This window comes from Psittacula echo, assembly GCF_963264785.1.
Source record: "Psittacula echo genome assembly, chromosome: 5".
NCBI classification, from domain to species: domain Eukaryota; kingdom Metazoa; phylum Chordata; class Aves; order Psittaciformes; family Psittacidae; genus Psittacula; species Psittacula echo.
This window is the reverse complement of record NC_137739.1, coordinates 73,239,328-73,264,763: the sequence shown is the minus strand read 5'-3', so window position 1 is coordinate 73,264,763 and position 25,436 is coordinate 73,239,328. Positions and strand designations below refer to the sequence as shown.

The 25,436-nt window shown below is 42.7% G+C and overlaps 2 protein-coding genes across 6 annotated transcripts in view; one reads left to right on the top strand and one right to left on the bottom strand.

Moving 5' to 3' along the window:
• The first annotated feature begins 1,281 nt into the window (after positions 1–1,281).
• On the top strand, positions 1,282–17,075 carry DCAF4 (DDB1 and CUL4 associated factor 4). Of its 3 annotated transcripts, none has more exons than XM_080619448.1 (14): positions 1,282–1,318; positions 1,984–2,068; positions 3,708–3,805; positions 5,257–5,414; positions 6,978–7,060; positions 7,684–7,786; positions 8,735–8,878; positions 9,552–9,601; positions 10,622–10,701; positions 12,283–12,378; positions 12,490–12,587; positions 13,276–13,452; positions 13,670–13,784; positions 16,812–17,075. In XM_080619448.1, the coding sequence occupies exons 2-14, from the start codon at positions 1,986–1,988 to the stop codon at positions 17,003–17,005; spliced, it is 1,479 nt and encodes a 492-aa protein (XP_080475574.1). In that variant the 5' UTR covers positions 1,282–1,318; positions 1,984–1,985; the 3' UTR covers positions 17,006–17,075. The 3 variants fall into 3 exon arrangements, with proteins under 3 accessions (XP_080475574.1, XP_080475575.1, XP_080475576.1); XM_080619449.1 differs by lacking the exon at positions 1,282–1,318 and adding an exon at positions 1,463–1,559; XM_080619450.1 differs by lacking the exons at positions 1,282–1,318; positions 1,984–2,068; positions 5,257–5,414 and having other exon boundaries at positions 3,744–3,805.
• Positions 17,076–22,031: 4,956 nt separating this feature from the next.
• Positions 22,032–25,436, bottom strand: part of ZFYVE1 (zinc finger FYVE-type containing 1) — a 28,939-nt gene continuing 25,534 nt past the window's right edge. For 2 of the 3 annotated variants that reach the window (XM_080619764.1, XM_080619765.1), the window contains one exon: positions 22,032–24,525. In XM_080619764.1, coding sequence (XP_080475890.1) covers positions 24,293–24,525 — 233 coding nt within the window. In that variant the 3' untranslated portion in view covers positions 22,032–24,292. The remainder of the gene's footprint in view (positions 24,526–25,436) is intronic. The other variant, XM_080619763.1, reaches the window with a different exon arrangement.

The following is a 25,436-nucleotide window of genomic DNA, read 5'->3' as shown; positions in this document are numbered from 1 at the left end:
AGTACTGGCATTTTATTATTTAAAATTCTTAAAGTGACAAAACCAAACCAAAATCAACCCTTTGGAAGAAAAAAGGGTAAACCTCATTTTCCACTTGTTTTTTGTTTTGGTGTGAATTACAGCTCATGTTCTGCTGTAACCTTCATCATCCATAAAATGAATTAATATTTTTACCATACTGGTTTTAATTTCTTAATTAAATGTTGTACAAGCAGGAAGGGGAGGAAGAAGGCCACAGTACACTACCAGCTTAAGGACACCTTTAGTAAAAGATTAAGAAGAGGTTTCTTACAAGGACTATAAAATGATGGCAGTTACCACTACATCCTTTTATTGCTCTTTCAGCTTTTGCTGACCACCTGAGGAGTTGCTACTGATTGCTGCAGCCCCAACTTTTTTTCTCTTAACTTTTCCATTTGCTTCACACTTCTCAAAAGCTGCCCTAGATCTATTGCCTCAGTATCACCCATCTATCTGCTTGCTGCCCAGCAGAAGGCTCAAAGAATATTTTAAGTATCAAGACTCCTCAGCTGAGAGGACCACTTTAGAATCAGCACTCTCTCCCCAAAATTCTTGAGTAATTTAGGGAGGTTGTACCAAGTTCTGGCTCCTCAAAGCCAAGCAATGGCCTTTAACCAATGAGTGACCCACCAAAGGAAGCAGCAGTATCCTTTCAGTAACCCCATTGCTCAGAAACACACATCTCTGCCTCCTTCCCCTACCACACCCTACAAATGTACTGCCTTCAACCCCAATTCATGAAAAACAAGCATTTCCCCTCACAGAACTCAACTACTGACTCTCCACCCCTTGCCCTACCCGTGCTGCCCAGGAACTCATCCCAGCAGCCTCTCCCAGTCCTTGGCCCCAAACACACTGACCAGCAGCGGCAGGGCATCACCAGCTCGCCCCTCAACCCAGCGCTGCCCCTCACAGTAAACGCTCCGAAGCGCTGACCGCGGCTCCCCTCACACACTCCCGCCTCTCAGCCCCCTGAAAGTCATCACTTCCCTACTCTACATTACCTCCCTACCGTGGTAAACGACACCTTCACACACGCACACACCTACTCAAATATACCTACCAATCCCTGCCCGCAAACCTACCCGCCCTAACAGGCACCCTGCCTGCCCACCAGACCTCAGCCGCCCCTCTGCCCTGCCGCAGAGCGCACGCACCGGCTCAGCCGTTTCCTGTTGGGTGAGCTAGCTGTCCATCAAGCGGCTTGCGCGCGTACTTACCAATCAGCAGCGCCCATCGGCGAGTGGGAGGAACCTTGACGGCAGCTGGGAACCGTCAGGGATCGGGGGCGGTGGCGGTAAGTGGTGGTTGGCGTTTGGCACTCGTGTTAGGGGCTTTTAGCTTTGGCGTGGAGGGGCGAGCCGCGGGGCTGGTCTCGGTCCAACAGGGAAGTCGACAGGCGTGAGGAAGTGCTAGTAGTGCGGGCGCTCAGTGAGCCTGGGTGTTTACAAACCCGTGGCTGGGGGGCTTGGCCCGCCTGTCCGGCCTGGCTGCTGTAGGGGGAAGGCCTCGTCCGGCACCTGGGCCCGGCGCGGCAGGTAGGGAGGTCGCTGTTGGTCGCTTTGGCTTGTCCCCGTGTCGTGGAAGCTCCTCTACTTGGGAGGAAGCTGGCGGTTGTAAACACGCTCTCCGTCCTGCGCATGGCGGGACTTGGCAAGAGCACGTTTACTCGTGCTGCATGGAGAAGGTGGTCAGCACCGCACCCTGTTTATTTCAGCCTTCCTTCGAACAGCCAATCAGTAGTAATGGTCTGTCTTTCTTTAAGATATGGTGCTGCTTGGACTTTCTTTTGCCTGAAAGAAACGCTTTCAAGTAAATTATTCTCTTAAATGGTTTTGATCTCTAGGCTTTTGCAAAGCTATTTGAAACTGGTTGAAAAGAGGCTGTGTTAAGAGACTGTCGTGACTGTTCCAGGCAGGTAGCATTGAAGTATGTGTGTGTATGTGTTTGTTTTACAAGTAGAAATGAAGAGATGTTACCGGAGAGGCAAAGGAAAGCGTGGACGGCGCGCAGCTATTGCTCCCAATCACAATAACCGTACTGTGAGGCAAGTATATGCACCTTGTGCTTACCATGCGTTAAGCTGTTAGATGTATTGCCTGATTAAATTTGCAGAATCGTGGCTATCTGGAACTGAGAGTATGCCATCTAAAATCTAGTGCACAGTATAGTGTATCTATCATCCCTACTTGGACTAGAATTGCATTGATTTCTGGAAGTGTATCATATGTGCACAACTGTGTTTTTGGTTTAAACTGAGATGTGGTTTCATGGGCTAGTCCTTTCAGGTGCGCCTGGTCGTCCATAAACTTTTCATCAATATGCGAAGATAATTCAGGGAACAAAAGTGTTTGTATTTCATTCCACCTGCCCATTTATTTTATGTTCAGTGTCTACTAGTGTAAAAACTGTCATTAAATGATCTTGCTGAAAGTTTGAAAGCATGTTAAGTAACATGGTAATAATACCACATGTAACAAATCAGGGAACTGAAACAAGGCCTCAGGAATAATCCACTGCCTTGAAAACTGATTCCTTCAGAAAAGTAGCTTTAACCTTTTGAACTTATGCTTGCCCGTGTTTGAGCTATTTTTGTGCCTTTTTTTCTTTCCTGTGTTCTGTCTTTAGTTCCTCTTCCAGGAACAAAAGAGGCCAATCCTTTGCTTTAATTAGTGTTTACTTAGCTTTTTCTAGCAAATATATGTTTAGAGAGACACACATATACTTGAGTTTGCCTCATTAGTTGTTTTTGTGTAAGAAAAGTTAAAAATGCAAATGGGCCCTAATTCAATGAATACAGAATTAAAATTATCTCATTATAAAGCTTTGCATTGAAATGCTTGGGTTTGGTATGAGGTATTTTTCCTCCTGTAAATGTTCTTTAACTTTTCAAAGTTGTATAATCAAACAGTAATAGAGCTGGTATTAGAATTGGAATTTCTTTGTCATTTTGTTTTCAATAAATTGTGACTTTTGGAAAACATTTTGGCCTAATGCTTTTAAGATGACATGTAGTAAGGCCTGTCTTTAAAAGTGAGAATCGTACAGGCAATTCAGAAAATATCCCTGTGGAATTTTGCTCATCAGTACTAAATATGCTCATTTGAGTTACATAAAAAGAAGAAAGCTACAGTTGCCCTGTCTACTACAACGTTTATTACAAAAGCAGAGACTTTTCTTTCTTGGAGTTTTCATTAAACTTTTAATTTGCCTGTTTCTGAACCTCATCAGTGAAATTCCTGTCACAAAGAGAATGGCAAAATATTGTTGACTTGACATCAGTGTTTTACCCCCACTATCTCTTGTTTTAAGCTGTGAAGTCTTGCATGCTTTCAGGAGTGGGCTTTTCTATTAATCAAGGGATATGGTAAAAAGCCCAGAATTAATCTTTTGCTGAAAAGAATTAAAGGCACTTGCAGAATCAGCAGACACCTCTAATGTTTTAGCAAGTAATTAAGACCTTGAAAATATTGGTACCTCTAATGTTCTTGAGAGGTTATTAAGCTGAATATTTTTACTGTTTCATTTTCATAATGTAGTGTATGGTGAAATGCGCAGGGTGCTTATCACAGCCCTGCAAAACTGTACTCCATTAATGTAAATAACAAGCCTCTTTCTGGATTCTCTGTGGGAAAGATGTGTAGGACAGTAGTGAGCCTGTCTTGAAGGCAGTGCTGTTTTTTTAGGCTGGAACAGGAAGAACCACAGACCCCAGTGCATGCAGGCCCCAGCAGCAGTGGGGATCCTTCTTCATCCAGCTTAACCCAGAACCCTCTAGTACCAGGTAAGGAACCATGTCTTATGCGTCAAAAATCACTGCCTGTATGCTGACTACACAAAGAAAGTAGCAGTAGCTGTGTTAATAATACGGTGTTACAGGAAGGATATAAGCAGTAAAGTTTGTAGTAAAGTAACATTGGGTGATATAAAAAGTTCAGAAAGCAAGGAATGAGAGAGGAGGACCAAATGTGCTTTCTCACCCCTAAGTGCTTCTCATATTTGAAAACTTGTGTGCTTAGCCAAACTGATATAAACTGAAAAAAATAGGGGCTAAATGTTTGTTCATTATCAGGGAGTTGACTGGTGAAACAATACTTGACGCAGTAGCAGTGCTATTGAGGAAGATGTTACATTTGCATTCTGGTTTCCTGACTCATTAAACAGCCGTAGCAAAAGCTAAGCCTGTGGGAACATCTGTTTCTCCATAACAAGAGAGTCCTGAAACACCACTGACTGTATAACCTATTAATGACAAAGCGTTTAAGGACACCTTTTTTTGTATATCACTCTTTTGGCTTAAGAGACTGTGAGTGTGTTAGATGTATCCTGCAAAATATTTGTTGCAGTATAATTAGATTATGTATACTAACTGCAGTGTGCTGTTATGAACCTTACTGATTCACTCTCTCCAACTTTATATTTTTGTTGACCTGAATAAGTCTTGGGTCACTTGTTGCTGAGCTGAAACCTAAAAGATGCTGACAATGAACTGAATTATAAGCAGGAGCAAAAAGAGGTTACTTCAAGTGCAGTTTCTTGTAGCAGATAAAGGTTTAAATAAAAACTCTTGAAATGAAGTGTTAAAACTCATCTTTCTGAATAAAATCCTTTGTCTTGAGACAGTGTGCCATTATGAATCTGTCTAAGTATTTTACCTGTGTGCCTCTCTGAATTTATGTGGGCAGTGAAGCACTAAAATTGATTGTTTCTCTCATCCCTGTTTATCTTTGAAATGAGCCTCTGTGTATTGTCCAAATGTACTCTTGATTGTATCTATATTTCTCCTATGAAGAAAAAGTGGCTTGTTCTGGGAAGTGGATCCCTTTATTTTGGTTTGGATGATACCTCCTTATCATTTTGTTTGTGACTGCCTTACCTAGACTTTTAACCAAGAGTGTCACCTCATGATTGATTTATGAAGAAAGGTCACTTTTGTTCTGCAGCAAAATCTTTCCTCTCTGCTTCTCTGATCTGTCTGGATTTCATCTTGGCCATTGATGACATCTCTTCTCTACTTGTGTAATGGCACTGCATTTGAAAACTATAAATAATATTTCTTTAAGTGGAATTCCTAGTCTGTGTATCATGCTTGGGACCTGCTGGGAGCAAAAGCATTGAGCCTTATGACTGACGTTCCCATGAAGATGCTGGATCTCAAAGAGCAGTAAACAAACTTAGTTATCTATCTGATTTTGCCTGGGTTTTGCCACTTCATTTTTTTCTTTTAACCCTAAGAACTGCCAGGATTTTACTATGACGCAGACAAGAACCGCTATTTTCGCCTACTGCCTGGACATAATAACTACAACCCACTCACCAAGGAAAGCATTCAGTACAAGGCCATGGAATGCAAAAGGCTGAAGCTCTTAGAAGAGGAAGAAAAACAAAAGAAGGTACATTCTGAAAAAGATTGCAATTAGGCTTTATTATGCTTTGGCCCAGGACAGATGATAAAATAAAGCTTTTCAGTTCTGACTGTGGTACAGTTCCCTGAGCTGTCTAAAGGAAGGAAAATTTCTTTCTGTTGAGAATTTATAGTCCTTGTAGTCTTTTGTTTGGCTGTTCTACACAGGAATGAAAGCAAGTCATTACAAACAAAAAACCTGTAAAGGGACAGGAACTGTGCTTAGAATTGCAGATTGTCCAACACTTACAGTTGAGTCAGGACGTTGGATGCCAGGTTTAAAATCACTGCCTTGAACTGGCAAACTGAGATCTTGATTATCAGTTTTCCATATATTTAGTTTCCACATATTTAATAAATGTATTTATCATATTCTTGGACCCTGAAGAAACAATACTGATTATATTTTGTGGAAACAGCTTTGTCATGAAGATTTTTTTGTTTGTTTGTTTTTTGACAGGTAAGATCAAGGCAGGTTGTATGTTTATGCCTGGAAAGCCTGTGTGCTTCTCATCATGTGTTACAGCAGAGTTAATGCTCATGCTGCATATCTGTAATGTAGATAAAATGCCCAAGATGGATGTTTTAATTACCCGAAAGCCGTATCTTACAACTTTACAAATCACAGTTCAGCCTAAATCTGCTGTCATTTGCAAGAAGCAAACAGTGTTTTCCTCCTTGGGTAATAAAGTTCTTGCTTCAGCTGGTATTCTGCTTTTTAGTCCTCACTGTGAAAATGCTGCTGTTGATTTGGTTTTGGCTTTTTGTTGTTGTTGTTGTTGTTCCAGCTGTTTACATGAGCAGTTTAAGTTTCATAGATACTGTGATACCAAAGAGCTGCTGGCCACGGTGCTGTAGACGAGGCCCTTGGTGACATGGTTTAGTCCTTCACCCCATGGACTTGGCAGCCTTTGGGTGAAGGTTGGACTTGATGATCTTAAAGGTCTTTTCCAACCTAGTTGATTCTATGATTCTATGAGTCTATGGATATACATCTCAAAATCTGGCTATTGAATCAGACATCTGAATTAGGCTCCCAGATAAAAACATTCTTAAATACTTGCTTTGTCGCCTCAGAAAGTGTTTGCGTGAAACTTTAAAAAATGAGGAATCGAGAAGTAGTTAAAGTAGTGCAGCAGTAAGGCCGCATAGTTAATACCAATATTGTGATAGAAAATTTTGTTCTATAATAAGAATTTAAGGGTAGTGAAACCAGAAGGTGACTTCATACTTTAAGGTGGTACTGTTGATCATGTCAAGTGAAACCAATGGCTGTTGGGCTTTGTTGTTTAGTTGTTTCTATGTTTCTCTGGGTTTTTCCCCACCAGTTTTTCTATTTATAGAAGCACTCCACAACATCTCACAGGAATATATTGTCTATTTACTGTAGTAGACCACGGAGCTGGTGCTGGAATGTGTTTTATTGAGGTTCTTAAAATTTTAATGTATGTAGGCTAGAGGAAGAAGTTACCCAAACATCTAAGACCCACAGCTGTGTTTGAATTGTGAACAAGCAAGTAACTGAATACACTTTCATGTTATTCTCTTCCAGAAAACATCAAGGGCTGGACTGAATTCATCTATGCTGTTACAGAAAAGGCAGTTGGGTTTGCTTAGCTCCACAAGTTACTGCAGGTACAATGGTGTGATTTATTTTCTGTTTGTAGTACCAAGTTCTGCTGTTAGTGCAACTGTTCCTGTCAGATTTTTTTGCATTTTTCACTGTTCCACTTAAGATAAAGAGGAACATAGTACTTACAATAAGAAATTGGATATGTTCTTTTATAATCAGATGACTGAAGTGATGAGAAATCAAACAGAATAGATTTCCCAATTTTGGAGAAATGGAGTTTAAAACTTCACTTCCCCTGACTCTCTCCCTTCTCTCTCCAATATATGCTGGTTTGCCACATTGTGCTTAATGGGAACAGTGCAGCTTTTTTTTTGGATGACTGAATGCTCTTCAACTGACATGAGCATTCCCCTGTCCCAGTAGAATGGCACAGGTAGCCCGTAGCTTTCTATGGTGTTGTTTCTGCTACTGAAGATGTGTTGGTGTTCAAATAATAGAATGAATTTCCAGGAATGTGGAAGATGCACATGTGCATGGCTTCTGTAAGTTAAATTGCAGCGTGCTAGTTGATCTAACATTTTGTATTCTGTGATTGAGAAGCAGTTCTGGGTATCTTCTCCAGAATTCTTTGATTGTCATTAAACCTAGGCTTACATGAATTCTTTCTCCCCACCTACTTTTACAGGCTGGTTCATGAGCTGAAAGTAAACTGCATGCACAGGAGGAAGATAGAAATTCACAGTCCAGATTCTTCAGTTGCTGGAACCAACAATTTTAAAATAATTGTGGTACGTTGATGAGAACTTATGCCTTTAGGATAAAGAAAGCCCATCTTCAGTGAAAATGCAGTGTCTTGTAATCAAACCCCATAGGTCAAATTTTGCTTTCAAAAATATTATTCCTATTGTGTCAGTTCTCAAAATCTGTGCTTGGTAATTGAACAGGTAGGAAGAGGCTGTGACTCTCCTAGAAAGAAAATAATGAAAAAGTTGAATATGAAAGTGATGGGTTTTGGGGTGTTTTTTTGGAAGCTGATCAGTCTGTTGTCTTGGAAATACGTGGGAGTTGAGTGGATTGGAAGGGAGAGGAGAGCATTAAGAGGAAAAAGAAACAGGAAGAGAAGAATTTTGGGAGTGGCAAAGTCTGTGGTCCAGAGAACCTATTTAAACATCAGTAATCATTTTACAGCTCATGATCTGAAGGCAGTTTCTACTGAAGTTGATGGTACTGCACGTGCAGGAGAGGTCTCTGGAGCAAGTATCTTTCGTAGTCTACATAGGAAGCTCTGTAAGACCAGCTCCTGGCCTTGTAAACATAGCACTGGGTAGGTAGCTGAAGCCAGAAGTATCAGAAACTTCGTGTCAGAAAGTTGAAATGTAGCATTTGCTGTGATCCAGCAGCAGCAGAATTCCACTTCGATAAGGTTTAAATTTTTGGTTCCAGTCCCCTACCTGTATCAGTTTGTGCTTATTAATCCGCCAGAGAAAGTCTAGAACTGCTGTGATCAGAAACAGTACTTACTGTTACTCAAGAAGTAAATTCTTTTCTTACTGATGTTTCTGTGCATGTGTATGAAAAGGAGTTAACCACTTCTTTTTAGAGATGAATGGAAAGTGTATGATGGTAAAGGGATGAGAATTAATGTGTTGTTTTGTTTCAGACCTAATGCAGCTCCTTCAAACTGTTTTTTCCTGGAAGTTTCCAGGAAGTGTGACCAGTAAACTTTTCTTTTACAGGCAGATGTTGCTTGTGAACGGATATTCACTGTGAACGATGTAGAGCATGGAGGATGTAAATACGGTATCATCAACCTCAGTGGTTTGGGGAAGGAGTCTCCCACTGTGGAGATGTATGACAACCTCTACTTCACAAATCGCAAAGTACTGTGTTCTGTTCCTGCTTCCTTCCCTTGTTGCATTCTCAGAATGCTGCTCTTGGGAATCACAGGTAGAAATGCATGAGGGTTTGGGAAGGGGTTAGGAGGAGACAGTGGAAGAATCCAGCAATGTGAAGCTTGGATAAACACAGATTCTCAGTAAACTTGTCTCTGAAAGTCCTCAGTACCAGTGTTAGTTCTCAGGAATGTTATGCTAGTTGAAAGACTATGTAGAAGTACCGGCTTCCAAGGAACTTACTTCAGAATTGCACTTGGCCATAGCTGTCAAAACTGATGTTGAAGGCCAGAAACTACTAAGATTTGCATGCTTCTTTCTTAAGAAATAATTTGGGAAAAAATGTGTTTATTCTCTATCATGAAGCATATTTAAAACCAGCTTTCATAATCTCTCCATCCTCAGATTGTTTTAAAGATGATCTCTTAAATAATAGGATGTGCTTGATACCTCAGTCTGTGTTTGGCTAGACTTCTCAATTCTGCTCTGTCCTCTACATTTAAGAGAAGTATGAGGCTAAAATGCTCGTGTCGCATTACTGTGCTGTTTATTGGGTTAAGGAAGTGTGCCCAGTGCATAATTTTGTCATCGGTGCATGGAAATATCATTTCATGAATTGAATAACAGATCACAAAACCAGTATGTCTTCTTGTGTCTGAAGGTGAATTCTATGTGCTGGGCATCACTGTCTCATCCAGATTCTCATGTTTTATATCCTTTTAAAAAAAGCAAGATTTCAGTTCAACTTTCACAAGTCTGCATCGTGCTGCAGAGAACTAACTTCCAGGAAAGGCCTCTCATGTAGTTGCCCCAGAAATTAAGTTTTCTGGAAAACAGATAAAATTTATAAAAATTGGACAATGTTGAAGATACTGAGACAGATGTATGGTTCTGCTATATGTAGAATTGTTCCAGTGTAATAGTAGGTGAGAGAGCATGCTTCCTCCCCTGAAGACTTCCCATTTCATTAATAATGTAAATGCTATATCCAAAATTATCTGATGTTTAGAAATTAGCTGGGGCAAAAGAAAGAGGCGGGAGGGGGGTGTTAAAGCAACTACCTTTCTCCTTGAAGTGGACCTCTTTGAAAGTGAGTTGGTTTCTGTTGTAAACCATCCCCATACTTGGGAAAAGCCAAGCAATTCAGGACTGCTCCAGAAGGTGGCAGGAGTGCATCAGGCTTGCTCACAGCTGGTTAGGAGTTGTGGGGGGATTGGTTGGTTGTTTTTAGTCATGTCACAAATTTACTGCACTGAACTAGAAATGAATCTTTCAAATCCTATTTATACCCGATATAAACTTTAGAAAGTTTTTTAGTATAATCTGAAGTGAGTCTTCCTTGCCTCCCAATATGTGTGCCTCTTTCCAACTCACCTCCATGAAAAACGGATCTATATTAATGCAGTATCATCAGCATGTAAAGATGAGAAGAATGATCTATGGAGGCTATGCATTTTTTTTCTATCACTAGAAAGATGCCTCAGTATTCTTCTGTTGTCTTTCTTGCGTGTGTATTTGCATTACCAGAATGAGATCTTTCTAGCCTTTTCCTGTGAAAGAAATGAGAAGTCAAGACTTAATTGTAAACCGTAAGGCACATCAGAAGTCTCAAAGGGAAAGTATTGTGAGCTGTGGTTGTGTTAGATCATCTTGCTTTTCCCAGCTATAAATGTTAGGTAGCCTGTCCCATTGTAGGGGGGAATTTTTGTTTTCCTTAACTCGCTTCAGCAAGCTGTGTCTCATGGGAATTGCAGAAACACCAGGCTGTGCCAGTCTGCTTCCAGCATCGCTGTTCAGCAGCAGTAACTCAGGTAGGATGTTTCTGTTATTTTTTTTTTTCTCTCCAATTTTTGATAGCAGTTATGGCATGAAGAGAGCATAAAAGAAAGATCAGTTCTACATTTGTCTTCAGTAGCTGGTGAGACTTCTGTATTCTTGAAAACTTAAAGTCTGAAACAGTTTAAGAAGTGAACAGATGAGAGAACTTGCCTTAAGAATTAATTAACAAGTAGTACAAGCAGTATTCAAAGCACTAGTTTATTTTTAGCTGCTGCTGACATAGTACTTGAGTTTGGCAGGAGAACACCTCACTTGTAAAGTAAACACTTAAGATTGTTGAGGAGTATCTTACCCTGTAACTGATATTCAGAAGCTGCACACAAGAATTAGTCAGATTTCCTTAGAAACAATCCAGAATCATTGCAGAATCCCTTCTCATAGTAGCTACTCAGGTATGCTCACTGGATTAATCAAAGGTGGAAAGCTGGTAAATGTCTTAGCCCATAGCTGCTTGCACAAACTCATGCTCAGTTGTGTGTAAATGTGATTGATTTGGAGAATCCTATGTCTTAAGTCTGATGGCTGTGGCTGTGTCTTTATCTTTGTTCAATGTTTTTGGAGGCAGGACTTTCTTGATAGGTATTAGAACCATGCTTCTTTGAGTCACACAGTACTGTCCTCTGACCCAGTTTCCATTCAGACATAGTCAGTTAAGTTTATACAGAGAAAATCTATAACAGATAAAGAGTTATGGACCTATTTAAAATCTTTAATCCCATGCTGCCATTAAAAAACAAAATGCATAGAGTTAGCATGAACTTGGAGAGTCACTGATTCTTCACTGACTCATCAGTGACTCATGCTGGCTACTAGGCCAGCATGCCCAGTTGCTTTGTAGAATATTTGAAGCCCTTCACCAAAATCAGAAGCCCTGAGTTCTCCCATGTCCTCTTGTCTAGTATTTCCTATTAACCTTTTCAGGTATTTCCAAGTTAGACTGACTTCAGTCTCCTAAACTGTTAGTTTGAGGGAACCTTGCTAAGCAGATGCTGGGAGTAAAGGAGAATTTCATCAGTCTAAAACTGTGTGTCAGACATGTCCCCTGTGTTGGCTGACATACACATGATCATGGTGCATGTGCCTGAAGTAAGTGCAAACTGAGGACTTAAAATTTACGTCAGTTAGTAGACTTTGTGCCGGAGCTACAGAAGTAAGGATCAAATAAAGGGTATTGTTAGGCTCTGGCTAATCTATAGCTTATGAAGTAAATATTTTGTGTTTCTAGCCCACTTGTCTTAAAAAAATGACTTTATTAGTGCTATAAGACGAGCGTTAGTTTTTCTTTCCTGCCATGGTCAGCACTCTTAACTGCTGAATAAATTTCACAGTCTCTCACAATCATCTATCTATGTAGACTACAAGTCTTCAGGTTACAGTCATGAAGCCCCACTTTTGTATCCTGTCTTGAGTAGCACAGGGACAGTAACTGGGTAACACTTTCTCTGCTTCAGATGGAAATGCTGAAAGAATTATGGAAATCCAGAGAAGCTTTCTGGGATATCACGCTGTCGTAACATTTTGTGGATGCTTCATGTGTTGCTCCTCTCTCCTAGGAGATCGACCTGGTATGCTGTGCAGCTTCAAGATATCAACTGCTTGGTCCTGTGCTTGGTGCCTGAATCCTCAAATAAATGCCTGCTTCAGCACAGGTGATCCACAAGGCTAGCAACCGCTTCTGTCTCAGTGGGAAAGACTTCTTGCATTAATCTCTAAGCTGCTACCCAAATTGCAGCTAAAAGAGCATAATCTGTCTTCCTTAGGCCTGACACGACGAGTTCTTGTGGCCAATGTAGTGACAGGGCGTCAACAGTCATTTAGAACCAGTAGTGATGTACTGGCACAACAGTTTGCCACACAGGTAAGAACCACCATGCCCTTTTGTCAAAGCTTTTTGTTTTGTCTGTGATTGAACTCATTGTACCATACATAAGGTTGTGATTACAATTACTGTTGGATAGATACTTCACAGCACAGCTGATGTGGTCTGATAGTTGCATGCAACTGAATAGCAAAGATTAACTGATTTCAAACTCTGTGGCAACAGGGGTAACTTTTGTTAACTGTATTGAAGTAAAAAGGAAACGAAAGAAGTACAAAGAGCACAGTGATAATGTGTGTTAAAATTGTTCTGGTTTTGGCAAATGACCTCATTTTGTTAACACTCTTGATTGTCTCCATCAAGAAGGAGAAAGCCCCTATTAAATACTCCTGGAAGCATTCACAAACATCTGTTGAGAAGGATGAAATTGGAATATGAGAATTCCAGTTTCTGTTCTGCTGTTATGTTAGACTAAGTTCCTACTTCTCTAGCCGAACTTTCACAGCTAAAGTAAACAGTTGAGGTTTGAATGGAACTCATGGTTTGGCTGAAAAATGTTGCAGTGTGTTAAAAAAAAATGAATCTGGGTCTTAATGCCCATGTTAATAAAATACTTTTGATAGCTGGCATCAAAGAGCTCAAAAGCTTGACGTAGATGCTGTCTGTGTAACCTGTAAGATCCTTTTAGATGGTATATAGTACACAGCTTTCTCTTGGGCTCTTCCAGACACCAGTGCTGTACAATGGCTGCCGCTCAGGGGAGATTTTCAGCATCGATGTGCGTCAGCGCAACCGAAAGGGCCAGAGCTGGAAGGCAATTCAGCTCTTCCATGACTCAGCAGTCACATCCATTCGCCTTCTGAAGGCTGAACATTACCTTATGGCAGCAGATATGGCTGGCAAGGTATGGGTTTGTCACATTTAGGATATCCATTCCTGTTAGTATCTGGGCACTGACAGGCACTTATCCAAGTCCTGAGGGTGCATGACTGTTCTTTGGGAATAGTACATAACTGGTGGTAGTTCCATATGTGTGCTCTTCCAGATCTACTTATTTGTCAACCATCAAGTGCTCTCTGCTTTCTTAATACAATCTTTCAAACAATTACTTCAACTTGCAGATAAAACTGTGGGACCTGAGAACAGCAAAGTGTGTGAAGCAGTACAGGGGTCATCACAATGAATATGCTATTCTCCCTCTGCATGTAAATGAGGAGGAGGGACTTCTAACAGCAGGTGGGTTGACTTTTTGTTACCCTCTACTCAGAGAGTGCATGTCAGTGATTTTTCTGATGCCTGAGGAGTGTTTCTTAGCTACAGCTATTGGAAGCTGTAAAACTGTTAAACCTTTAAAATTCTCAAGAAATTTAGCCTTAGATGTACTGTAATGTACTATGAAAATTAAGAGCTAATGTTATGGATGCACACGTACAGTAATCATTTCTGTGTAGCATGTAATGGCTTACTGCTGTGTCCTGCGTTATCCTTTCCACAGTGTGTCTCAAGAGTAGAGCAGAGAATGTAAACAGGAGACAGAGGGCAGGGGGGCCCAAGACTCTTGGTTGTTATTCAAGGATCGCCTGCTCCAAGCTCAGGACTGTTGCATCCCAACTAGAAGGAAGTGCAGCAGGAGGGCCAGGAGACCTCCTTGGATGGATAAGGAGCTGCTCAGGAAAATTCAAAGGGAAAAAGAGGCTTATAGAAGGTGGAAGCAGGGACAGGCGGCCTGGGAAGAATACAGGGATGTTGGCCGGGAAGCTAGAGACCAGGTGAGGAAGGCTAAGGCCCAGTTAGAATTGAACTTGGCTAGGGATGTTAAGGATAATAGGAAGGGATTCTATAGGTACGTAGCGAGTAAAAGACAGACTAGGGACAACATAGGCCCCCTTCGGAAGATATTGGGAGAACTGGCTACCCTGGATTTGGAGAAGGCTGAGGTTCTCAATGACTTCTTTGCCTCGGTCTTCACTGGCAAAGTCTCTGACTGCACCACCCAAGTCTTGGAAGGTGAACGCAGGAACTGTGAGAATGAAGACCCTAGGCCCACTGTAGGAGAGGATCTGGTTCGAGACCATCTTAAAAACCTGAACGTACACAAGTCCATGGGACCTGACGAATTCCATCCGTGGGTCCTGAAGGAGCTGGCGAATGAAGTTGCTAAACCACTGTTCATCATATTTGAAAAATCATGGCAGTCAGGTGAAGTTCCCGATGACTGGAAAAAGGGAAATATAACCCCCATTTTCAAGAAGGGGAAAATGGATGACCCGGGGAATTACAGAGCAGTCAGTCTCACCTCTCTGCCTGGCAAACTCTTGGAGCAGATTCTCTTGGAAGGCATGCTAAGGCCCATGAAAAACAAGGAGGTGGTTGGTGACAGCCAGCATGGCTTCACTAAGGGGAAATCCTGCCTGACCAATTTGGTAGCCTTCTATGGTGGGGCTACAAAACTGATAGACAGGGGCAGAGCAGTGGACGTCATCTACCTGGACTTGTGCAAAGCCTTTGACACTGTCCCACAAGACATCCTTGTCTCTAAATTGGAGAGACATCAATTTGATGGGTGGACCACTCGGTGGATAAAGAACTGGCTGGATGGCCGCATGCAAAGAGTTGTGGTCAATGGCTCGATGTCCGGCTGGAGACCGATAACGAGTGGTGTCCCTCAGGGATCGGTGTTGGGACCGGTCTTGTTCAACATCTTTGTCGGTGACATGGACAGTGGGATTGAGTGTGCCCTCAGCAAGTTTGCCGATGACACCAAGCTGTGTGGTTCGGTTGGTACGCTAGAGGGAAGGGATGCCATCCAGAGGGACCTCGACACGCTTGTGAGGTGGGCTGATGCCAACCTGATGAAGTTTAACCATGCCAAGTGCAAGGTCCTGCACGTGGGTCAGAGCAATCCCAGGCACAGCTACAGGTTGTGCAGAGAAGAGATTCAGAGCAGCCCTGCAGAGAAGGACTTGGGGGTGTTGGTTGATGGGAAAATGAACATGAGCCGGCTTCAGTGTGCGCTCGCAGCCCAGAAAGCCAACCGTATCCTGGGCTGCATCAAGAGGAGCGTGACCAGCAGGTCAAAGGAGGTGATCTTGCCCCTCTACTCTGCTCTCGTGAGACCTCACTTGGAGTATTGTGTGCAGTTCTGGTGTCCTCAACATAAAAAGGACATGGAACTGTTGGAAAAAGTCCAGAGGAGGGCCACGAGGATGATCAGGGGACTGGAGCACCTCCTGTATGAAGAGAGGCTGAGAAAGTTGGGACTGTTCATCCTGGAGAAGAGAAGGCTGCATGGAGACCTCATAGCAGCCTTGCAGTATCTGAAGGGGGCCTACAAGGATGCTGGGGATGGACTCTTCATCAGGGACTGTAGTGACAGGACAAGGGGTAACGGGTTCAAACTTAAACAGGGGAAGTTTAGATTGGATATAAGGAAGAAATTCTTTACTGAGAGGGTGGTGAGGCACTGGAATGGGTTGCCCAGGGAGGTTGTGAATGCTCCATCCTTGGTGGTGTTCAAGGCCAGGTTGGATGAGGCCTTGGGTGTCATGGTTTAGTGTGGGGTGTCCCTGCCCATGGCAGGGGGGTTGGAACTAGATGATCTTCAGGTCCTTTCCAACCCTAACTATTCTATGATTCTATGACTTGGTGATAACTTTATATAGAGACTAAAGTCCGTGTATAGGTTGGTTTGATGCTTAAGAGGATCATGTGGTGATGTACTGAAGCACTGGCATGTAAGCCAACCTCCTTGTAACCTGTCTGTACCACACAGGTTCATTTTGAATACACTTGGCTACAGTCTGAGATTTATTATTTTTTTTTTATTAGGGTTGGGGGTAGGAAGGGTAACAATAAATGAAGGAAAGCCCCTAAATCCTCATTGTATAGCCAGTTTTCACAATGTCGCTGTAAACACAGTAACCTCCTCTCCCTGGATTTGTCAGTAGGTGAGAAGAATTCTTGTTAATTTGACAGTGAGTTTTTCCTCCCCTTTTTGGCTTAGGACCTTGCTAATGAGGAAAGTGCTCTAAATACTGATATATTATACCTTTTATTGCCTAATAGGAAATACACATTTTCCCCACTTTTTCAGTATTCAGTGTAGAATATCAGTTTTGCGAAGTATTGATAAGCACTTTGCCTCTAGTGTGTGTAGAAATGGTCAGGGCTTTTTCCCCATAGACCTTCTGCTTCTGTGTGATAATCTTGCAGAGCCATGTAAAGTACTTTTTATGTAATGCTGCATTCTGTTGTCCTTTCCAGTTGGTCAGGATTGCTACACCAGAATTTGGAGTCTCCAGGATGCCCATCTGCTTAGAACCATCCCTTCTCCCCACCCATCCTCCAAAGATGCTATTCCCAGCGTGGTGTTTTCTTCAAGACTTGGGGGTCGCCGAGGAGTTCCTGGCTTACTCATGGCTGTAAAACAGGATCTCTACCACTTCTCCTATGACTGATACAATACTCTCTTCACACCTTGTCTACAAAGATGCCAGCCTGTACATGACTTCACAATTTCTGCACCTTCTTCAGCAGTTTCAGCAAATCTTGCTGTATGTATCTTGTAAATAAAAGCTGAATGCTGATTAACTTCTTGGGCAATACTCAGCCTCCTTGAAACCTACCTGTAAGCTTTGTAAAGCTGGTACCTTTCAGTAAGGGCCTGTCTCCATGCTAGCTGAATTTGCTGCCAAAAGGCTGCTCTAACTTAATCCTAGTTTGTTCATATAACCACTTAGCTGTGACTGCGTCCACATTAGGAAGTAGGCTGATGCAACAGAGTAGATTAGCACAGTGAAGTAGCTGGTGTGGAGAAGCTGACATTAAGTGGTCTGGGGCTTTGCTTGGAGTATCTTTGGTCTGGATCAACGCATCATGTGTCTGCTACATCTGTAGTTGGAGCAGTCCAACAGTTGTTTCCCCACTCACCCTGTTCGTCCTTTGTGCTGGGCTATGCTAAACCTTGTCCTTTTCAGATGGTGGTAGGCAGCATGTATAGAAGAAAGCTCCTTTTCTGATCCAGGAGCCAGGCTGAACATTACTGTTAATTCATTATAGTGTTTCCTAACCAGGTCCAGAGCCCTAACCTGGAGTTTGATCAGCAGTCTGTAATGGCAGGCTCGCTCACGCAGCTGCAGCAGGAGCCAAGCCCTGTCTGGACATACCACATCCTCTTCAGGACAGGAAATTACCTGTGCAGAGTCAAGGTTCTTGCATACAGAGGTACAACTGGGCCCTCAGCTGTGAAGTTGCAGCACCAGCTCACAGTAATTGGAGGACTCTGTATCTGTATTTGAGAACACCTCATGGAGCCTTGTTACCTCCAGCACCTTCCCAGTAACCAGGCTGCAGCTAATGTATGTAGGAAACACTATTAAGAGCCCACAGGGGATAAAAGCCCTGTGAACTAGGTGGGGCTACTGCCAGGGCTTCACAGGAAAGACATGCTGCACTCAAAGTTTTCCAGAATTCATAGAAAAGGAATGCAGGAACCACCTTTCCACCCTGGGATCCACTTGGAGTGTTCAGATGTACAACTGTGTCATCAGAAATGCTGCTTCCCATGGGGTTCTGCCAGGTCAGCAGGTGGTCATACAAACAAGTCCTAACCCCACCCTCACTGCACAGCATGTTAAGCTCGAGGCTGCATCCAGCTGCCCAGTGAGATGGCCATGACAGAGCTAGGCTGGGCGCCAGCATGCCAAGTGCTTTGAAATGAGGTGCAGGCTGCACACACAAAGGTAAGTGTTGCTGGTGACTGTAGGTGTGGCCTATAGTTGAGAGTACCCAGCGCAGCACTCATGCTTGGGATACCGCCTGTGTCTTCATCACCCCCCGGCCCCACCCCGTCCGTCCTCTATCTGTTAACTGCAAGCTCCTGTTTCCCCCGCTGGGAGATGGAGCTGTGAATTCCTTACAGCTGTGGCTCCTCTGACACCTCTGGCTCTAGCGTTCCTCTGTAGAGCCTCCTTGCTCTACAAAGCAGGGTGGATGCTGCTCACAGCATGATCCGTGCTGCCTCTTCTTCCTACAGACCTTGTTTACAAGACCGGGGTCCCCTATTCTTCTCTTCCCCTTTCCTCTACTGCCCTTGGGTAACCAAGAGACCTGATCCCTGGCTTGCTTTTTGATTTGAGAAAATACTCTGCAATTTGTCTTGATTGGTTATGTTAATATGGGACATTTTCTGTTACATGCACAGTGGTCAATGCATACAGCACAACTTTCAAAGGCATTTGCATTGACTTAGTTAATAATGCACACTGCAAATAAGCATCTGTCCAGGAAATCGAAATGTAGCTAACCTCATCTCCCCCTGCAAACTCCATGTTACATCTGATTATCAGCTCAAGTTGGAACATACTTCATATTGATATTCTTCCTAGTAAATATGTGTGGTTCAAACATTTGCAGGTAGCAAACCACAAAGATCATGAACTCCCTTAAATCAGAATTGATTCCAAAATTAAATTAGTATTTAAACTCCTCTCAGTGCTCTTACCTCCAGTAATGCCTGTTCTGCAAGAACAAGAGCATGCAACAACTGCGCCCAGTTACCGTGGGAAGCACCAACTGGGAATTGTGGCAGAAAGGCATCTTACATAACAGAAGATAGTTTCTTTTCTGTGTTTCCTTTTAGGCAAACCTCATAGAAGATAACTCATTTGCTCCCTGTTGTTTCCAGGAGCTAAACTCACACACGTGTCCCTGCAAACCCCTTCACACAACTACTGCTTTTGCAGCCAACACTTCTAATTAAGCCTGCAACAGCAGTACGAAAGGAGAGGGCAAGCAGGGCAAGAGAAGCAATTTGGCTTCAGTGACAATGAGAAGCCTGCAGGCAGTGGCCGATGTTAACCTATTTCATTATGCTGCAATAGCTGGGCCCCTGAGGCTGTTAAAAAGTACAGAACTGCAGCACCCTTCCCCTCTGCTACAGCATCAAAATTCCACATCTGCCTCAGCTTCTCAGAAAGTTCTGAGAATTCAGACCCAAAGGTGTAGATAGTCTCCAGCTGTCCCCTTACAGTAGCTGCTTTCAGAAAAGTTACAACCTGGCAGCAGACAGTTCAGCTTTGGTGCACAAACCTTCTGCTGCAGGTAGCTGCTTGCATATACTATGTACGCTACATATACTACGAGCTGACTCAACCAATCAACAGCAACCCAACGTACTTTGTAGACAGGGGTTCTGGGCGCAAGATGCTCCACTTGAGTGTTTAAAGCACTTTATGAATTATTCTCATGTTTCAAAAATGGAAGCCAAGGCTGAAAGTTGATAAATTATTTTAGGTAATGTCTGAAACTACAATCAAGATCACCTGGCTTTTCTTGTTCAAACAACTTCTTTCCTATCTGCAGTTCTATTAATACCACAGTAGCTGTGAAGCACTCTGATGCCTTCCTGACAAATCATCTGTACATTGTCATATATCCACTACTGCTTCTCTCCAGAGCTGCTGTAAAACTGCCTTTTAAGGAGAACCAGATTTAGCCAGGTTTCCAAAGTGTCAGAAATTAGGGTGCTTCAACATCTCCAGGCATTCTTGACATCAGAATTTTTGTAATGCCACAATTGAGACATTTCCTACATGAAGACTTTTTTCCATATATATAACTTATTAATATAACATCTATGTTGCTTTATTATTTGCCTGAGTTATAGCCAATAAAAATGAAGTAGAAAAGTGGAATACACATTAGTTTTGGCTTAAGATAACTCCCTAGCTGCCATTCTAGTTTTGCTTTGTCTTTGTCACATTACACTGTTGATGCTGAAAGCCCTCCTAGTTAGTTTTTGTTTATTTTGGCATTGCCATGATTTCATTGTTGATGTGCCCACACTATGAACAGTTATGACATACTATGTGCTGTAACTGATGGAATATACACGTCAACATTGCTTTACCAAGAAAGAGTGCTCAGCTAAAGCAGGAGGACGAAAACCAGACAGTTCTATCGCTTGTCCAAGTAACTCTGTTCTCAAATTACTGACAGGCAAAGACGTATCTGTTGGTGCCAAATTATATTACAGCAATCAGCAATAAACCTAATGCAAGGACAATGCCAGAATATGTGGAGTTACAGTGACCGACATCAGTTGACAATGAAACATGAAGATGAGATGCTGCAAAATAGTGTGATAGTAGAACTTCAGCCTCATTGGGCTGGTTATGCTGAAAGGAAGAAGATGAATAGCAGTGTCTGTATGACCAGGTGGGAAGCCAGAGTCCTGAAGTGTTAAAGCCCAGGCTACCCAAAGCCACAGGGACATGGGTGAATGTCTCAGCACAGACACAGCAGGCAGACACCTAGCATAAAGGCAAGGCAGATCCAATACAGTGATGGTGCTTATTTCACCAAATAAACTCTTATTGACATCAAAAGCCAGCCAGGGTTGTCATGTTTTCAGGAATACAACCAAAGGCCCGATTCACAAGTGACACAGGCAAGAATATAATACGATGCCTTGGCCAACTTCAGTGAATGCAACTCCCCCTGTGGGGAACGGGGCAGGAAGACAAATGAGCAGGAAAAATGACAGGGGATCAGTTTAGGAATAAAACTATTCACAGGTTTCTACTTCTAGGATTTACACTCCCTTGCCTTCAGGTCCTTTTGTTATTGAATCCTAATGTGTTAATACCAAAGAGCATTGGGCTCTGCTAAAATATACATCTATCACCTTTAAATAGCTAACTCTTTTTAATAACCACATTCTATACTCTGCATACTCACACAACAAATACTAGCTCTTGTGTACAGAAAACGGCAGTGAACTTACACCTTACAGATAGCTTTTAATTTTGGAAAACAAAGAACCCAAATAATCATAGAATCATAGAATAGTTAGGGTTAGAAATGACCTGAAGATTATCTAGTTCCAACCCCCCTGCCATGGGCAGGGACACCCCACACTAAACCATGACACCCAAGGCCTCATCCAACCTGGCCTTGAACACTGCCAGGGATGGAGCATTCACAACTTCCTTGGGCAACCCATTCCAGTGCCTCACCACCCTCTCAGTAAACAATTTCTTCCTTATATCCAATCTAAACTTCCCCTGTTTAAGTTTGAACCCGTTAGCCCTTGTCCTGTCACTACAGTCCCTGATGAAGAGTCCTTCCCCAGCATCCTTGTAGGCCCCCTTCAGATACTGCAAGGCTGCTATGAGGTCTCCACGCAGCCTTCTCTTCTCCACGCTGAACAGCCCCAACTTTCTCAGCCTGTCTCCATACAGGAGGTGCTCCACTCCCCTGATCATCCTCGTGGCCCTCCTCTGGACTTGTTCCAACAGTTCCATGTCCTTTGTATGTTGAGGACACCAGAACTGCACACAATACTCCAAGTGAGGTCTCACGAGAGCAGAGCAGAGGGGCAGGATCACCTCCTTCGACCTGCTGGTCACACTCCTCTTGATGCAGCCCAGGATACGGTTGGCTTTCTGGGCTGCGAGCGCACACTGAAGCCGGCTCATGTTCATTTTTTCATCGACCAACACCCCCAAGTTCTTCTCTGCAGGGCTGCTCTGAATCTCTTCTCTGCTCAACCTGTAGCTGTGCCTGGGATTGCTCTGACCCACATGCAGGACCTTGCACTTGACATGGTTAAACTTCATAATCCTCTCACCATGGTTCAGAAACAGTAAAGTCAAGCCTGTTGCAGTTTAAGCACCACATAAGATTTTGCTTTGTTGAGAAACAGCATCAAAGATTCTGCTCTGGGATAATCAATCAAGAATGGGCTCTGTGTACTGACTGGCTGCTAAGTTCCTAAGACCACACATATACTAAAGGTGTTTAGGCAGTATTTTCTCTTTGACCAAGCAGTAATTCTGTCTGTGACAAGGAAAAAAAAAAGAAAAGTCAGACAAGTTGTTGAAACAGATGCCAAAGATTTTATACAAGGAATGTCATGGCTGCTTTCTCTTTGTGCATTAACATGGTAGTAAAGCTACATGCATAAAACAGCACACAGGGCACAGCCTACAGACCAAGAACACATTGCTCACCCATTAAAAAAATAAAAATACTTTGAAGCACAGAATTATGCTGGATGTGCAGAATGTCTTTTGAGAGAGGATTTCTACCTGCTCGTGCCCTCCCTCGGGCAACTGTCAGTTTATGGCAGACTTTGCTTACAAGAACATTAGACAGTCCCCAGTGAACTCAGCCAGTACCGAAGGTGTCCTGGAACATCTTCTAAGTCTACTTCCGTGTGTAGGCTGGATGTAATTGCAAGGGGGCAATCACTTTGTATGTTCTTTCAGAGACAAAGTGAGAACCAATCATTACAAGGAAAAAGTCAGTACGCTTGTTCAGAAGATAAAGTCTTTTATAGCAGTTAATTTAATAATACAGTCCTAAAACAGGATGTTGGGCACTCATCTACACAAGAGCACATTTAATAAGCTGGGGAAAAAAATACCACAGTTCCAGGACATTGCATCAAACTCCAGCCACTCCAAGAGGAGACAACTCTCATGCGATAGAAGAATTCTTGTCTGCGTAAGCCAAGAAGGGAGAATTTTAGGTAGTTTAATCCACAACAGTCTCTTACTTCTTATAACTGGTACCACAAATCCACAGTACAAGACACCATTAGTTAGGTTAAGTGGTGCTTATAATAAAATCAGTGAATTCATTGCAGTCTTCTAATAAAAGGATGAAGTCCAGTGAGTGCCAGTTGCTAGGAGCAAAGAAGAAAGATTCCCATCTTCCAGGTGGATTTGTAAAATCATATTATTAGAAAAAAGATGAGTCAAATCTGTGTAGTTTCTATCCAACCATGTCTGAGAACACAGAGGCTCCGGAGCTTTGGGATCACTTAAAAAGTGGGGGAAAACAAAAGTCATCACAATTCAAACAACTCAAACTTTATATATCAGAATTGCCAACAAAACTTGTTCTCTTGTTCTGCTCTGGACAAAACTTTTAACTGCAACAAGCTGGCAGAGAAACTTGAAAACACCTGAGTACATGAGAACATTGTCAGGGAGAGCAAGACCCTGCTACCTTTTGATCTGGTATTGAAGTTGAGAAGGCAAAAGCAGAATGCTTTGCCTTGTGCCATATGATTTGCTCTCCTTTCAGAGCTCTACTGGTCTCTACTCCAAACTTGATACCTCTTGCACTGCAAGACCACTGCTCATATCACAGTTCACACAAACTTGCCAATGAATCTGGGTTTCTGGATTAATTCCATGGCCAGAATTACGGCACCTCCAGGTGTAGGGTGTAATTCATACATCAGCACTGGAGATTTCCTGGCAGCACAGAATCCAAACCTTCCTCACAAGACAATGTGATCAGCAAGACATTCCAAAGGAAGAATCAGAAGGCCATATGTCTGATCCAATATAGTAAGGAACACCATCCATCATTTGAACTAGGAATACTCAAAGCTTCATTAGCCAACCGTATTCTTAATATACTAAATTGGACATAGTTGATATATATACAGATATATTTTTTTTTTTAATTAGAATAAAATACACTGGATTTTTGTTTGTTCATTTATAAGAGAGCTCCCTCCCTTCTCCAGCTAATTTGAAATTAAAACCTAGAGGTTGAACATAAGCTCATTCCCGGCGTTCCAAGATGGATATAGCACAAGAGGAGGCCAGAAACTGGAAACATGCACTCTGGCTGCAACAGGTTAAGAGGTGAAAGGGAGACCAGATATTTTCATTTGTAACCCTGAGAACATAAGGAATTGCAAAGACCAGGAGAAGAGCCTGGGGTTAAAGGTCACCAGGCTTTTTATTGCAGTTAAAGCAAACTCGGACTGGGTGATCCCATCCGCGAGAGGGAACCGCTCTGCGATCGTGTGAGCATTCATCACAGAATCCCTGGCCACAGGCCCGACAGTGGTGCTTGGAGAGTTTGATACTGAATTCCTTCCGGCAGTTGTGGCAGTGCAGGATTTCATGGTCTGGTACCCAGTATGCAGGTCGGGCAGCATCTTTTACCAGACCTATGGAGGAGGATGTGGGGTTTGAGGTGGGGTGAGAAAGAGGAAGAAGAAAATAATCTGTGAACGTGGGCATGTCAAGAATGTACTCCAGTAAAAGCACTCTCACACTGCAAGTCATACCACTGCCATTAAGGGGAAAAGACCTACTGACAGAATACTTCAGTGCAACAGGTAGCTCTTTAGGCTATTCTGCCATTCTCCAGTATTCTGCCTCTCTTCAAAGCAATAAGATTATTTCTCCTTAAATGGTGGCATTTCTACCTTACTCACACTCTTACAGAAGCTGAGACGCTTGTTTTTCCCTACCTTCAGTTTCAGCTGTGGCCAAAAAAGCAGTCACCAAACCAAATTTTCAGAAACACATGTACTGCCTGAATTGACAAATGCATTTATTCTGCCTTTCACTGGGTCAGACAACAAACACCCACAAGGGTGATGGCAGGACATCCATAGGCAAAGCAGTGGAACGATGATCTGTGCCATGAGTAGGCAGTCCAGTCTGACAACGGAAGATTCAAATGCAAAGAGTTTGCTGACATACCTGCACTGCTACCCAGCACCTGAAAAAGCAAATGTTCACTGTACTAAGCTCATCATTAAAGATCATATTACTTTCTTATAATTACCAACCTAGATAGCTTCACATTCTCAGCCCTCCCTTACAGAAGTACCAAGTGCCAGAGTATCCAAGAACACACTTAAAAGGCACTCAGCATCTCTGGAAGAAAACCAAACCTGATAAAATGCTTCCTAATTAGCCAGTCTTTAGAGAACTCCAGCTGGCAGGTCACTGCAGTGATGCATCAGGAGAACATGAATTACTCACAGCTTGGTGCACACAGATTTGCACAACACGGAGAAAAGAGAAGGTGTGAACTGAGGAAAGTGCTGAAAACCAAGAGGAAACATCA

What these genes read in the sequence shown, in the direction of transcription:
- DCAF4 (XM_080619448.1), top strand. Translation starts at nt 1,986, where the DNA reads ATGAAGAGATGTTACCGGAGAGGCAAAGGAAAGCGTGGACGGCGCGCA. An exon ending in CCAGAACCCTCTAGTACCAG is followed by an intron (nt 3,806 to 5,256) that starts GTAAGGAACCAT and finishes TTTAACCCTAAG; the next exon opens with AACTGCCAGGATTTTACTAT. An exon ending in GTTCAGCAGCAGTAACTCAG is followed by an intron (nt 10,702 to 12,282) that starts GTAGGATGTTTC and finishes CCTCTCTCCTAG; the next exon opens with GAGATCGACCTGGTATGCTG.